The sequence below is a fragment of the Theropithecus gelada genome, chromosome 7b (assembly GCF_003255815.1).
Source record: "Theropithecus gelada isolate Dixy chromosome 7b, Tgel_1.0, whole genome shotgun sequence".
NCBI classification, from domain to species: Eukaryota; Metazoa; Chordata; class Mammalia; order Primates; family Cercopithecidae; genus Theropithecus; species Theropithecus gelada.
The window spans coordinates 24,338,891-24,355,308 of NC_037675.1; the positions used below are offsets into that span (position 1 = coordinate 24,338,891).

At 45.3% G+C, this 16,418-nt stretch overlaps 1 protein-coding gene across 3 annotated transcripts in view; it reads right to left on the reverse strand.

The window, feature by feature from the left end:
- Positions 1 to 16,418, reverse strand: part of ACIN1 (apoptotic chromatin condensation inducer 1) — a 37,619-nt gene that overhangs the window by 8,887 nt on the left and 12,314 nt on the right. Inside the window, exons 5-9 of one of the 3 annotated variants that reach the window (XM_025390917.1) lie at positions 14,876 to 14,964; positions 12,678 to 13,937; positions 11,949 to 12,167; positions 11,283 to 11,398; positions 1,679 to 1,820 (exon numbers count right to left, since the gene is read on the reverse strand). In XM_025390917.1, the coding sequence (XP_025246702.1) occupies positions 1,679 to 1,820; positions 11,283 to 11,398; positions 11,949 to 12,167; positions 12,678 to 13,937; positions 14,876 to 14,964 (1,826 nt within the window). Of the gene's footprint in view, positions 1 to 1,678; positions 1,821 to 3,294; positions 3,357 to 3,596; positions 3,766 to 11,282; positions 11,399 to 11,948; positions 12,168 to 12,677; positions 13,938 to 14,875; positions 14,965 to 16,418 lie in introns of those variants that run through there. The other 2 variants (XM_025390919.1, XM_025390918.1) reach the window with 2 other exon arrangements.

Here is a 16,418-nt window from a genome sequence, read left to right on the forward strand (position 1 = left end):
TCTGCCTGTAACTGGGGAGGGGGTCCTCTCACCGAGTGGGATCATGGAGCCTCTGATGAAGGTAGCCTGGGGGTAGTAGGTGAATATCCCCCGGACCTGGCACACATTCAGCAGCAAGGTCAGAATACTTCTCTTCGGAGAGTTGTGGCTGGCATCTCCTCAGGGACTCCAGCTGAGACAGTGGTTCCAGTCAGGTGGATGAAATGAGTCCCTGCCTCCAGGGATGGAGGAGAAGTTGGAGCAACCAACATGCTGCCCTTCACCATGGACAACAGGGACCAAAGGAAAGTCCATCTGATGAGCAAGTGGTGATACATGGGCTGGGCTGTCATCAGCATTAAATCCCCAGGGGCTCAGACCCTAGACTCCTCTGCACGGTTCCTAGTCGTCACAGCTTAAGTAGAGGGTCCCACTCAGTGTTTTACAGCATGGCACTGCGATCACAAACTTTAGGAGGTCTTGGTGCCCTAGACGGGGATCCCAACAGTCTGTAGCAAACAAGGCAACCCACAGTCCTCAAAAGGGCAAGGGCATGTGGGCAGGCGCCCCAGCACTGGCACAAGCTCTTCTTGGGGTGTCCCAAGTAGGGAGATGATGCAAGTCCACCCCTTTCCAAATGTTTTTTGCTTGCTCAATACAAGTCTCTCCAGAACAGTGTTCTTCTTGGCCCCCTGATGTAAGCGAGACAGGGAGGCAAAAGGGGGCCCATCACAGGAGCCCATATACATGCCCCCCTCTGGCCAAGACACCTGGATAGCAGACTTGGCTCTGATTGGGCAGCTCAGTAGCAGCGGGTGGGTCCAGAGGAAGAGGCGGCATCAGCGATTGGCCAGTTGGGCAGGGTTATATTTTACGGGCGGATTACCGTACATGAGGTACTTGGACAAAGTTTTACGGGGAAGAAGGACCTTGTAATAAATAATATTCTGCACATCAAATCACTTTCACCGGCCCCCACCCCCGCAACACACACCAGAAAAAGGCTACACACACAACAGTCCCTCCCACCCTGTTACCCGCTCCTAAACCCAGCTCATTCTTTCTCAATTACTTTAAGAGCCAAGAAGACTTCGCTGGCTCTGATGGGGGAAGCCCCCTGAATTGGGTACAGGACACAAGATAACATATGCCAAAAAAGGAGGTAGAGGGGTCACAGATAACTGAGAAGGGGCCTTCTGGATCACAAGTGCTGGCTTCTAAGTAGCTACATCTCTGCAATGAGACCACTGGGGGGCAGAGGAGGAACAAAAATTTCTCAGCATGGCTGGTCTTGTGAGAACCATCAATGTCCACTAGATGGCGTTGGGCTCCATCAGGCTTTTAAAAAGGAGGGAAAGCTAAAGGAGTTACCACCAGAAGCTTGGGAAGACAGCAGGAAAAGCTGAACATAAATCTTAGATAAAGGGCCATTATCAGACTTTCCAGTTCGTTACAAACATCTAGAATCTGGGCACTACTTCCCCAACAAGGAAAGGAAAATGAATGAGCCCTGTCCCCATCACAAGAGGTCTCCCTTGCTAAACCAGCGAATTCTCCCTTGGCCCTATTCTGATCCAAGTCCCTGCCTCATCTTTCCTTTAAGTTAACCCACTGTGTAAGAGGGATCACTAGAGTGGTCTACTCTTTCCCTTAGGTCCATTCCTGCCCACCCACCCCAACAGGTGGCTTGGATGTTTACCTCTTTCTTCTCCTCATCTTCAACACTGCCCTCCGGGCGGTCATCATTGCTGACTTGGTCTGCAATAGGCATGGGAGGTTCTGGAACATCATTTTCAGGTCTGTTTTCACTTGTGTCCATGGTCACTTCCTCCTTCTCCTCACTGACAGGAGGGGGGGAGTGGTGGTGGGGGGGGGGACGCAGAAAAGAACCAAGGGGGAAGAGAGAGCAAGATGTTAGTTACTGGGTCAGGAAACCCCCATGCCTCCTCACTTGGGTGGGATTAGGAGGGCTGCTTTTCTGATCAAGGTTAGAGACCTTGTCCCAGTGGGAAAAGTGGGAAACAGATTTTCCTTGGGGAAAGAGCGTGGATCACAGCAACCACATCCACCCATTGCCCAGATGAGTTAAAGTTGTCATTTGCGGGGTTAGGACTGCAACTATTCTCAGGTAGTAACTCACCAGAGTACTCTTATATGAAGGGAGAAAAACCCTCCTCTGAAAATAGTCCCACAAAAGTGACTGTGATTTACCCACAACCCTGTGGCCTCAGTCTCCCTGGCCACAGGCACCTTTATATAGCAAAATTACATAAAAAACGAAGGGAAGCCTGATTCCCTTAAAAAGACAAGAAAGAATGGCCACGGCTTTGGCAAAAAAGCCTGACCTGTGTTTAATCAACTGCTTAATAAGTAAAGGCCTGCTGACCCTCAGGATCTGGAGACACCAGCATGGAGAAAATGGTGGGGGTGGGGGCTGCAGGGAAGCAGGCCTGGTGAAGGTTCAAGCTTCAAGGACCCTCTCTCATTCAAAAGGAAAAATTAAAACTGCTGAATTGAGTATGAGAGCTCAGAGAAGATTAGGGCCACTTTTACCTGCTCAGAGGTGTAGAAACTGTTCCTACATTCGGCTTTCACCCAGTTTCTCCCACTCCCTCATTCCAAGAGATAAAGAGAGCAGGCCTCCTAGTCAGGACACACCCTCCCCCACACAGGCAGCTTCCCCCACGAACACCAAACCCACTCTCCCACTCTTAATCTCTCAAGTTAGCTCCCATTTCAGGCAAAGAATCCCAGAGATTCACTTCAGATAAACTATCTTTCCACCTTTGATTTCTGTCTTCATCTCCAACTTCTATGTCAAATCTCACCCCCTCTACCATCCAAACACCAAGCAAAAAAAATCAAATAAAGATGATCAGAGGCCTAAGGTTCAGGAGAGGGGAAACCAAGCCTTCCAGGCCGATAATCACCACCAGAAAAGTCAGCATTCCCAACAGGCTGACTGACACTCAGAGGTCAGAAGAACCTCCCTAGAGCAGTCAAGGAGGGATGCACTAGGGGGTTAGGGGGAGGGGAAAATCGGAACTGGGCCCCCAGCTAACAGGCCCCCACAGAAACACGAGATTGAACTGCTTACATCTAGAGAAAAGACTTATAAAAAAAAATATCTATTTCCCATATAGAAAGGGCAAATGGGGCCAATTAGAAACTGGGCAGGAAGGACAAAGGGGGAAAGCAGAATGACTGAAAACAAACCAAAACGAAAGACGGAATGAAAGCCATGAGGAAGAGAAGGAAGATGAGGCGAGCTAGAGCGGTGGGGAAAAGGCATACATGGAAATGTGAAGCTCTCACCCTTCTTTGCTTTCTGATAACATGATTTTTTTTCTCCCCCTGGAAGTGCTGTTTATCCCTTTCTGGAATGGAAGAAATAACAAAACCAAACAAAAAAAATCCTAAAAAAAATAAAGAAAAAAAAAGCACACCTTCCTTGTCCCAAGATCCCACCACCTCCTCCCCAGCCACCCGATCCAGAGAGAGAAAATTGAGATGTAGCAACCGGGGATCCAAAAAATGGTAAATGGAAGGGGAGGTGGTGGTGGTGCGGGGAGGCTAAAACAGATCTGGCTTTTAAGAGATAAGCGTTAAGTCCTCACGGCAAACCCCGAGTTCGGCTGGATTGGTCTCTCTGGAGAAGGAGGAAGAGGGCCAGGCTGCTGGTAGTGGCTGGCTCTATTGTATTGGCGGAGCGGCAGCGATCAGCCGGAGACATGCAGGGGAGCCATCTTGCCACTTACCCAGCAGCCCGTGTGTGCGGATGGGGGAGGGCCTTGCTGCAGCAGGGGAGGGGAAAGAAAAGAGGGAGGGAGCTGAGTGAGCAAGGTTCTTATCCTTTGGCAGGCCACAGGGAGCTGACTGCCGGCTCCAGAGGCCTGGCCTTCTTTTCTCAGGTTACAGCAGCTACAGAGGCTTAACCCCGGAGGGCCGGGGTGCTCCCTCCTGGTCTTCCCAGGAGGCAGGGGAGGGGGCTGGGTGTAGGACATGTAAAGTTACAGCTGCTTGATTGGAAGATTCCAGAGAATAGAAGGCAGGCAAACAGTAGAGGTGGGAGTGAAAAAAGATTAAATAAAAGAACGATAAAACCCAAGTTGAAAAGTGATTAAAAAAGGATGGTAATGAAAGCTGGATACAGGGTAGGGCATGAGCAATGTTTTATGTGCCTACCACCCTCTATCCAGTAATCTAGGCATGGAACACTGAAACCAGACCAACCAGTCAGATGCTGCAGGTAGGGAGGTGGGATGGGAATTGTCACTATCCAATCACTACAGTAACTGGCTGCTCACCCCGGCAATGACCACGTGTTACTACTCCCAACACGTCCTTTTCCCAGGGATGGCGGAGGGAAGTGGATAAGCAAGGAGAGTTCTTTTTTCAATTACCAGTAGAAGCGGGGCAGGGGGTGGTGTCTCTGAAGAGATGACAGACAACTTTGTTTTATAGAGTCTTTAATAAGGTCACCCTGCCCCAAGGTCCACTGGGGCCAGAAAAAGAAAGGATAAACAGGGCAAGGGGACCTTGGGTAGCTGAAGCTTGAAGGCCACTTCTTGAAGCAAGGGCTCCAAGGTGAGGCTCTAAAGCAGATAAGACAGTGAAGTGAGAGTGCTGCTATAAGGGGCGGGGGAGATCAGCTGGGCAGAAAGCGATTGGGAACTAAGCAGAAAATATTCACCATGGGAATCTTCACTAGACCAAAGTGGGAAACATGCTAATAATTCAAAAAGTGCTCAGTAGATACTCAAAATGCTTATTTGTTGACTGCAGAGATGTTCCTTTTGTATCGTAGTGGCAGAAGTTTACACTAAGACAAACTTCTGAAAACCAAAGCTCAGTGTCTTGCGTAACATTTGAGTTTTTAGCTAGGAATGAAAATTTCTCCTGGCTGCTTAAAATCTTACACTTACAATGCCAGCTGCATGCTAAAGTGGCCATATTTATACATTACTTTAAATGTTTCCTTTCACATAGTGGTCCCTGTCTGCTCAGGGTAAGAGTGAAGCCTTTGGAGTCAGACTGGCCAGTCCCACTCTGTTGAAAGTTGTGTGATAGTAGGCAAGTTCCTGGTTCTGTGTATCTGTTTTGTAATCTGCAAAGTGGGCATAATAACAATACCTACTTCGTGGAACAGTGTAACAAGTGTTAGCTTCTAAGAGTCTGGCTTGGAGGACACCCCAAGTGAAGATACAGATATATGTAAAATACATGCACACTTAATAGGCCATTATCTCATTTGATGTCACCTCTGGGGCTTTGAGTTTCCTCAAAAGAGTAGACTGCTTGTTCTCCGAGGCAAAGCCATTTGGTGACTGGCATGACAGGTTTTCAGCAATGCCCTTATCACTCTGTATAATAACTGCTACTTTACCTGCCCCCCATCTCTACCTTGCATAATTCCTCAAGGGTAGGGATTGCATCTCTTGGCCCCCTAGCCCAGGGCTTAACACAAAGTAATGTTCCCTAACTATTTCTGAATTACGGTGTCACTGTGGGTACCAAGTGGACACTTACTAAATGTTTGCTAACCTGAAAGTTTTCTTTTTGAAAAAAAATTTTTTGGCCGGGCGTGGTGGCTCACGCCTGTAATCCCAGCACTTTGGGATTTGGGAGGCTGAGGTGGGTGGATTACCAGCCTGACCAACATGGAGAAACCCCGTCTCTACTAAAAATACAAAATTAGTGAGGCATGGCAGCGCATGCCTGTAATCCCAGCTACTCGGGAGGCTGAAGCAGGAGAATCGCTTGAACCCAGGATGCAGAGGTTGTGGTGAGCCGAGATCGTGCCATTACACTCCAGCCTGGGCAACAAGAGCAAAACTCCGTCTCAAAAAAAAGAAAAAAAATTTTAATAGAATCCCCCAAAGAATGTTACACCACAGAAAATGCTACCTTCGGCCATCCTCAAATAAAATGCTCCGTTTATCCACTGTCCTAAAATACTCTCAGCTGCTAATATGCCTCTCCAGAAGTGGCTGATTTTGAGAGATTTTGTTATTGAAAATTCCTTTTTTTTTTTTTGAGACAGAGTCTCACTCTGTCACCCAGGCTAGAGTGCAGTGGAACGATCTCGGCTCACTGCAAGCTCCGCCTCCCGGGTTCACGCCATTCTCCTCTCTCAGCCTCCTGAGTAGCTGGGACTACAGGTGCCCGCCACCACGCCAGGCTAATTTTTTGTATTTTTAGTAGAGACGGGGTTTTACTATGTCAGCCAGGATGGTCTTGATCTCCTGACCTCGTGATCCGCCCGCCTTGGCCTCCCAAAGTGCTGGGATTACAGGCATGAGCCACCGCGCCCAGCCAAAAATTCCTTTTTTTAAGAATAAGAATCTTACCACACTCTCCTTTACCCTCTGAAGACACAGGAGGTGTGTGTTTTCTATCTCCCCATGATCTATTCTGTGGGACCCAAGAATTCCAAACATTTTATTTTCAGACAATAATCAGGGCCGGGCGTGGTGGCTCACACCTGTAATACCAACACTTTGGGAGGCTGAGGCAGGAGGACTGCCTGAGGCCAGGAGTTTGAGACCAGCCTGGCCAACATGGTGAAACTCCATCTCTATTAAAAATACAAAAATTAGCTGGGTGTGACAGCCTGCGTCTGTAGTCCCAGCTACTCAGGAGGCTGAGGCATGATAATTGCTTGAACCCAGGAGGTGGAGGTTGCAGTGAGCAGAGAGCAGAGATTGGGCCACTGCACTCCAGCCTGGGTGACAGAGTGACTCTGTCTCCAAAAAAAAAAAAAAAAAAAAAAAAGAAAAAGAAAAAAGATAGAGGAATCCTTGAAACCATCCCCCGCAAATGGACTCTATCTACTTGCAGGACTAGTACCAAAGCCTTGATAACTATGTGTCAGAGCCCAACAGAGCTTAACAGTCTGTGAAATTGCACAGAATCAGCAGTGGGGATATCTACCCATAATTAAACAGTACACAAAGCAGCCCAGAAGAAAACAATATGACTATTTGGAGGCTAATAATACCATATTACAATTCATATGTGAATATGAGATTCAGAGAAGCTAATGGAAAGGGAAATTCCTATAGCCATATATGTTGAAATTTTAGTTATTATAGAAAATTCATGAAGAGCTGAAAAACTGATGTGAACATTTAGTAAGAAACAGTGGGACTAGATACCCTCAGGAGCATACTGGTCCCAAGATAACCAAGAACAGTATGATTTTGGGGTATATTCCTTAGATAATTTCTCAGTGGAGCAAACTCTATTGATGACAACAAATTCTGCTTTTTCATGCATCATTTGGGATATTGGCATTGTATATCCCCTGAGGAGTATCAATTACACCATCATATTGGCTTAAAGAACCATTACCTTCCTCCTACACAGGCAGAAGGACAAATATGCATTGTACCAAGAACCTAAAGCTGCTACTTCCTGCTAGGTCTGTGAATATACAGGAAGGTTGTATCGAGAGAAATCCAGGTCTGAATTAACTACAGCTGAATGATACAGCTGCCCACACAAACAAATCCCCTCTTTCCTTTCTTCCTCTGTTTTTTTTTTTTTTTTTTTTTTTTCAGACGGAGTCTCGCTCTGTCGCCCAGGCTGGAGTGCAGTGGCCGGATCTCAGCTCACTGCAAGCTCCGCCTCCCGGTCTCACGCCATTCTCCTGCCTCAGCCTCCCGAGTAGCTGGGACTACAGGCGCCCGCCACCTCGCCCGGCTAGTTTTTTGTATTTTTTAGTAGAGACGGGGTTTCACCGTGTTAGCCAGGATGGTCTCGATCTCCTGACCTCGTGATCCACCCGTCTCGGCCTCCCAAAGTGCTGGGATTACAGGCTTGAGCCACCGCGCCCGGCCTGTTTTTTTTTTTTTTTTTTTTTTTTTAAGTAAAAAGAGAATACCACTATTTTCTGCTATATAGGGACATTTTTGTTATACCCACAGAAGGCAGAAGACCAGAGTTTTGAACAGGGCTCAAGTGAAACAGGACTGAGGACCCACAATTTCCTGCTCCAAGCAATGAAAAAGACACCTTACCTCATAAATTTAGAATTCCTCAGGCACAATCAGAATCAGAATGGATTTAACCAAACACAGCAAAAAAGTTAGTCAGTCTCTTCCAAGTGGTGACAGGTCCTTGAAGTCTATAATTTTTTTTTTTTTTAACACTTTACTGCTCTGTTTTTTTAAAGTCATATGACTTCTTTTTTTTTTTTTTTTTTTGAGACGGAGTCTCGCTCTGTCGCCCAGGCTGGAGTGCAGTGGCCAGATCTCAGCTCACTGCAAGCTCCGCCTCCCGGGTTTACGCCATTCTCCTGCCTCAGCCTCCCGAGTAGCTGGGATTACAGGCGCCCGCCAACTCACCCGGCTAGTTTTTTGTATTTTTAGTAGAGACGGGGTTTCACCGTATTAGCCAGGATGGTCTCGATCTCCTGACCTCGTGATCCAACCGTCTCGGCCTCCCAAAGTGCTGGGATTACAGGCTTGAGCCACCACGCCCGGCCTAAAGTCATATGACTTCTTGTTGAGACAGACAGAAAAACCAAGGTTAAGCCATAAATAGTCTTTTCCTTTTTTTTTTTTTTTTTGAGATGGAGTATCACCCTTGTTGCCTAGGCTGGAGTGCAATGACGTGATCTCAGCTCACTACAACTTCCGCCTCCTGGGTTCAGGTGATTCTCCTGTCTCAGCCTCCTGAGTAGCTGGGATTACAGGCATGTGCACCATGCCCGGCTAATTTTGTATTTTTAGTACAGAGGGGGGTTTCACCATATTGGTCAGGCTGGTCTCGAATTCCTGACCTCAGGTGATCCACCTGCCTTGGCCTCCCAAAGTGCTGGGATCACAGGCAAGAGTCACCACGCCTGGCCACACCATAAATGGTTTTTTCCATTTAGCATTGTTGATTCTGCTTTCAAAATTGGCCAGGGCTCTAGAGGGCTGCCAGGCTGCACACTTAGCACTCTGGAAGGGTGAGAGACCAGGAAGGGTGTTGTTAGTCAGTTGTGGTAGGGCCTCCAGAAATGTACGCAACCTTCTCAAAGGTTTACCAGATCCAATGCCTATGGGTTTAGGCCTTTGGGCATCCCATTTTGTTAGGATGTTGAACAAACCATCTGGTAAGCAGGTAGAAGGAAAGCAGGTATGAGTGATGTGTGTGAACTGCTCCTCAGTGAAAACTGCATTTCCCTTCTATACACTACTCCACTGAAGCTAGCCTGGGCAACAACGGACAATCTAAATATTTGCCCAAGATGCCACCTACCCATCACCTTATTAGAATCAATGTGACTAAATTATCTCAGTCATAAAATGAAGATCAAAACCACCTTTACCTGGAGTGAGGGGACAGGAAACTCTATGACTCCAAGCTTCATGAGCCCTGGACTTGCATGGGAATGTCCAGAAAAAAAGCTGCTTCAAAACAAAATAAAATGCCTTTCTGTTGCTAGGATCTCATACACCCACAGAATTTTAAGGCTAGCAAAGAGCTTTTCAGAAAATCACTTTCTTCCCAAGGTGCACAGGAAGCAGTTTCTCAGGCCCGATTAGTAGCAGGCTGTCAATACCCACTTCAAAACTGCCATTTCACAAAGGACATGCTTTTGTAAAATGGAATGTAAAATGTACCTCCATGGAATTGGGAGGAGGTGGGCAGGTATTATGTCTGGTTGAGGGATATGGAAGAGAAAATGTCACCCCATTTCCTCATCGATGATGTAGCTGGGGAATCCTGAACACCTTCCAGAATCCGCTGAGTTTTCACTTTATGGTCCTAGAAGAAAAACCCTTTTCCAAAAGGATAATGTACCCATTCCAGAAGGGGAAAAACAAAAAAATTTCAAAGGAAGTAGAGTGAACTTTTGGCTGCCAAACAAAAAATGTTAACAGCCACAAGATGGCAGCAGAGGTAAGACTATCAGAATGGACAAGGATATACCCCCAGCAAGAGTATACCCCCAGGCAAAAGCTATATAGTAAGGTCTATAAAACTATCATTAAAGTCACAAGCAAATGAGATAAATCATGTCACCTGCCCACTACTCTCCAAAAGTCAGAGTTAAAGTACAGTTTGAAGCTCTCAGAAGAGTATAAATTATTAGACAATTACATATAGGGGAAAATCATACTGGTAGCATTAGTGTTAATATGGCATAAAAACAAGTATAGAATAACTTCAGGCTAACAATCTACACAGGACATTCTACAAAGCAGTTCAGGGTTCCTGATGTCTAAAAGCTAGGCAATCTTATTCCCATAAGCCTTCATTTTTTCATTTCCCATGAGACTTTGAAGCCAGGAATTCTGGCTCATTGGCTTCTTAATTTATAATACCTATCTCAGAAGAATGAATGACATACCTATTTAATTACAAATTTAACTTGATATGAGTATTTCTCTAGGACTTAATATAAGGATTTTTAAAAACTCACATTAATTGTATAAATCTTTTTTTTTTTTTTTTTTTTTTGAGACGGAGTCTTGCTCTGTGCCCCAGGCTGGAGTGCAGTGGCGCGATCTCGGCTCACTGCCAGCTCCGCCCCCCCGGGTTCACGCCATTCTCCTGCCTCAGCCTCCCGAGTAGCTGGGACTACAGGCGCCCGCCACCTCGCCCGGCTAATTTTCTTGTATTTTTAGTAGAGACGGGGTTTCACCGTGTTAGCCAGGATGGTCTTGATCTCCTGACCTCGTCATCCGCCCGCCTCGGCCTCCCAAAGTGCTGGGATTACAGGCTTGAGCCACCGCGCCCGGCCAATTGTATAAATCTTAAGTTCAATCAAATGGTCTTAAGGGCCCAGGAATAAACTTCTGACTTGAAAGGAACTTCGTAATTTGCTGTACTGTATGCTGTTCAGAACTAGGATAGCTTAATGACAGGTAGTAACTAGGGAAAAAGCACAAACTAAAAAATAGCACCCAGCTGTGCTGTTCTTTATTAAGACCCTCAAAATCCTTTATTAAACTGGGTTCCTAGGTAAATGTGAGTTAAAGGTTAAGATACCCTGAGTCAATTCCTTTACATGGTTTTGAGTGTGGAAGCAGAAGCTTCTATTGCCTGAACCTTAAAGGAGTTGACTATTTTGGCTGGATGATCCCAGGTGAGTTTTCCTTGTGCCCTGATGACCACTTTTCAGGTTACCTTAAAGGTGGTGACTCCCAACATAGTAACTGAAGTCTATCTAGCCTTTGTCCAGATAAAGCTCTGCCTTTATGTTTTAAAAGGAAACTAGGACTGCTTAGTCAAAGAACCCTAGGGAGCAAAGAACTATCGCACACTCATAGTTCCTTGTTATACCCCGGTCGAGATATATCACTTACACAGTGTGATGAATTCTTTCTGATTCTGGCAGATGAGAGGTCTGAGTCTCTGAGGTTTGGGGCTGTGTGGCAGCTGGTGGCTCTGCCTCTTCAGCTTCACACTTCTTTGGGCTCCCCTGTCAGGAGATAGCAAAAACAAACAGCAAAATATTTAAATCTGCTTGGCTCCTTTTCTTCTACCAGGAGCCTGAAAAAGGCAGGGCAGGACATACACAGTACCAGCTCTACACACAGCCCTCTGTATATTTCATTTCATTTTAGAATAAGGAATGGAACACGGCTTAAAAATAGGTACTTCAAGAATATTTATGCCAGCAATCATTTTATCAGAATTTCTAATTTTTTTCCTTTTCCTCAGTGATCCTTGTTCTGACAGATTTCTTTTTTGAGAGAACTAAGAAAAGGCTGCTTCCTTTTGGCAGATAAGAGGAGGAGTTATGAGGAAGAACTGACCATGGGGGCCCTGGAGATAACCCTGATGCTCAGCCTCATGTAGAACTTCCACGAACTAGGGAGCTGGAAATGAGTTAAGAAGGATTAACAGGTATCCACTACATTGCTACTGAACCTTGTCCAGACTTAACTTTTTAGTTTTATAGCAAAGACAAGAGGGAAGATCTTGTTTAATCCTCCATCTCTGTGTAGGGAGGGGTCACAATAGCCTACCCGCTCAGGCTGTAACCTCTGGGTCACACGCTTTTCAGCTGGTTCAGGCTGACTCAGACGCCTTGCTTGGACAGAGGATGAGGAGGTGGAAGTCCTCTCCTTTGGCTCACGGACCTGTAGTTGTGGCACTGGTGGAGTTGCAACCTCCTGACCAGAAGGGGGATCTTTGGTTTCAGTATAGCTGGTGCTGCTATCCCTGGAGACTCCAGGGCTCAGAGACTAAAATAAAATGAAACACGTAAAAAGGAAAATTATTGTATATGGTATATATTCAGTAGATTGCTGAGTTTTCCAGTTTCTATGAACCAAACTTTATACTCTGGACCTTTCTGTCTGCATTTACTCCCATTTTGTCTGTGTTTATTCCCATTTAGTGATCTCCTTGACCACTTATTTAACAAATTACTAAGTTTTAACTAGACGCTAGATCCTGGAACACACACGTAAAAGGGCATGCCCATACCCTCAAGTAGTTTACATCTAGTGAAGGAGATGAGTATGTAAATTGAACATTCTATCAAAGGGACTCAAAATGAAAAAGAACCCCATTTTAGGAATCAATTAATTGAAAATTCGATTCTGAAATGAAGAGAAAAGTAATCAGTGAAGGAGACTAAAGGAGGCTTTTCCTATTTCTTTCAGAAATCATGACCGGTCCTCCAGGGGCTGAAATGAAAACTACTGGAATATGACAGAACATTAGTACACCTAGGATTCTCTCATACTCACTTTTCTGCTGTTGCTTGATGCTGAACGAGAACGTGAACGTGACCTTGATCTGGACTCTGATGTTGATCTGGAGCCCATCTTGGGTCTACCACGAGGGTTGGCATGAGTACGTGCCTGGGCTACATCTCTCTGCGTGGATCTGAGCGGCGAATGAGACCGAGAACCTGAACTGTCAGGAGAGCGAGATCTTGATCTAGAACTGGAGGAGGAAGATGACGAGGACCGGCTAGAGGATGAATCAGCTGACTGTTTCAATCTGTGGCTTGGGAGAAGGGTATGAGAAGCTCTTCTGCCTTCCTTCTGTTCCAAAGATGGCTGTTTCAGACATTCTTCAGTGATTCCTTTGGCCAGTGCTAACTCCTCAATTTTTAGAGGGAGTGGCTGAGCAGATTTGTCTGACTCAGGTTCAAGATCCTTCTGGGCTGAGTAGTCAGCCAGTGTGCTTTTTTGAACCAGAGGCAGGACACTCTCCTCTGGCACTTTCTCTGCTGGAGATTCTGCTTTGGTGTCTGCAGGACTTGACAAAGGAGACAGGCCTCCTACCAACTGGACAGTATGCTGAGATACTAATAGCTCCCTGGTCTCAGCATCTGTATTAGGAGGAGATAACTGAATGAGGACAGGGGGGGCTGGGCCTTCCATGGGCTCTATTTCTTCTTCGCTACGGAGTTGTATATGAGGTGGTGGTGAAGATGCTTCCTTGGTAAGTAAAGGTGGAGGAGTCTCCTCCTCGCTGGCAGTTTGCTCTGGTTGCACTACAAGTGGGGCCTTCTTTAGATCTTCAGTCAGTCGAGGAGGGGAAGGAGACTTCGATTTTTCCTTTAAGCCTTGTGCAGATTTTATTTCTCTTTCTTCCTCCTCAAGGGGAGATGTTTTCATTTCCTTCTCCTGCTGCTGTCTGGCCAGATGACTTTTTCTAGCCTCTTCCTGGGATCTTGTAACTCTCCCTCCTCTCTCTAACACCTCCTGTTCCTGGGATCTTGTTTTGGGTCTCTCATCCATCATCTCCTCTGGTTTTACTCTAGGCATCTCTTCCCCTTCTTCCTTAAACTCTTTCAGGATTGGTGCCTCCCTAGATTTTTGTCCCTCATCATCATCTTCCTCTTCTTCATCTTCTTCTTCCTCCTCCTCCTCCTCCTCCTCTTCCTCCTCTGTTTTCAAATTTCGTTCCGCTCTGACCCTTAGGTTTCTGGAAGGTGTTTCTTGATCCTCTTCCTCCTCACCAGGCTGGCTGCCCTCAGAGAGTTTAGCTGCTCTTGCCTGAAAGAACAGATATACAATGACTCCAAATGTATTTGCTCACAATCAACAGAGGAGAGAAAGTATCTAATGAGACATCCCTAGGAAGGAGAAATTCAATGATACATACTTTCAGCAACAGAAACAGGAGTGACAGGAGATAATCATGACTAACTGTGGCACTTAGGGGAATCAAAATAGAGTGACCAAAAGAAGTACAATAATGAAGCTACTTCTATGTAGTTTAAATTTTAGCTTCAAGCATCCTTTTTTTTTTCCAGTAAAATATTAGCAGAGCATCTAGAAAGTAGAAGGGTGGATAGGGGGCTGAGAAGAACTAACCTACTATCAATTAATATGATTATCTTTTTATCATTTTGGTATATTTCTTTTTATTCTTTCCTCTAATCATTTCCTTTGTACAGTCATAATTACACTACACATAACACTTTTGTATTCTGCCCACTTAGTATTGTATCATATAACTTTAAGGCTTTAATTGAATGGTTAATTATGTCATATCTTGTCTAATAATGTGCTTTAAGAATACAGAGCAGCCTGCTAACTTTCAAATTTAAACTTTGTAAAAATATTCACTTAGAAATCTGAAAGGCAGAGCAGATCTAAATAAAAAACAAAACGAACAACAAAAAGATGACAAAGAGAAGGAAGATGACTACAAAGAAATCTAGAGGCCAGGCAGTGGCTCACGCTTGTAATCCCAACCCTTTGGGAGGCTGAGGTGGAAGGATTGCTTAAGCCTAGGAGGTCGAGGCTGTAGTGAGCTGTGATTGCACCACTGCACTCAGGCCTAGGCGACAGAGCCAGACTGTCCCAAAAAAGAAAAACAAAACCCCTAAATGTAGAGACATACGAACTCGAAAATCAAGTTTGAGGAGGAAAAGAAGATATCCAAAGCATTACAAAAGAGGTGATGCTTTAGGAGGTATCTGAGTTACCTGTCTGACCCTAGATGATCGTCTTTCTCCTTTCCTTGGTTTCTCATCATCAGAGTCACCTTTCTCTTCAGAAATTGAGGAGCTTTTTCCTATTGAATGAAAAAGAATCAAGTCAGATTCATGAAGTGAAGACTCATTCATGGCTTTTTAAAAATCAGACTTTCTAATATCCAACCAATTATAGCATATGAACCAAGACTTATCTGTATCAATTTCTTTGACTTCATGCTAAAGAAAAGACTACATAAAGCCCCAAGATCAAGGTCTTATTGGTAATTCTTGGTGTGCATATCTAGTATATTTTCAACACCTCAAAGCCAATTCACAGATTATAAATAACTCAAATAAATGTAAAATAATTTCCAGGGGCTTCAAATTGTCTAGCAGGGATGTACAAATACAAAGTGTACTTATATAAGTATTCTACGAAGTGTTCTTACTCTGAATAAAGTTTAAGACTTCATTATGTTCTGTATCCATCTTTTTGGATTGCCTATTACTACTACTTCCTAATTTCAACCAAAATATTATGATTAAATATACGAATTTGCACAATAACAAACTCGAGAAATAAATACTTAGAGGAATGTTTTTCAGCACCCTGAAGTTCCCAGAAATTACTTCAAGCCAACTGGATGGGGTTTCAGAATTGGGTCCTCTCTATTAGGTTTTATGTATTAGAGCTCAAGATAAGATTTTTTTTTTTTTTTTTTGAGATGGAGTCTCACTCTGTTGCCCAGGCTGGATGCAGTGGTGCAATCTTGCCTTACTGCAACCTCTTCCTCCTGGCTTCAAACCATTCTCACATCTCAGCCTCCCAAGCAGCTGGGATTATAGGCGCCCACCACCATGCCTGGCTAATTTTTGTATTTTTAGTAGAGATGGAGTTTCTTTTTTTTTTTTTTGAGATGGAGTCTTGCTCTGTTGCCCAGGCTGGAGTGCAGTGGCCGATCTCAGCTGACCACAAGCTCTGCCTCCCAGGTTCACATCATTCTCCTGCCTCAGCCTCCCAAGTAGCTGGGACTACAGGTGCCTGCCACTACAACTGGCTAATTTTTTGTATTTTTAGGAAAGACGGGGTTTCACCATGTTAGCCAGGATGGTCTCGATCTCCTGACCTCGTGACCTGCCTGCCTCGGCCTCCTAAAGTGCTGCGATTACAGGAGTAAGCCACCGTGCCCAGCCAAGATGGGGTTTCACCCTGTTGGACAGGCTGGTCTCAAACTCCTAACCTCAAGTGATCCGCCCGCCTTGGCCTCCCAAAGCGCTGGAATTACAGGCATAAGCTCACATGTTTTTCTTTTTTCTTTTTTTGAGACAGAGTTTTGCTCTCGTTGCCCAGGATGGAGTGCAAAGGCATGATCTCGGCTCACTGCAACCTCTGCCTCCCGGGTTCAAGCGATTCTCCTGCTTCAGCCTACTGGGCAACTGGGACTGCAAGCACATGCCACAACACCTGGCTGATTTTGGTATTTTTTGCAAAGACGGAGTTTCATCATGTTGCCTAGGCTAGTCACGAACTCCTGGGCTCAGCAATTCACCC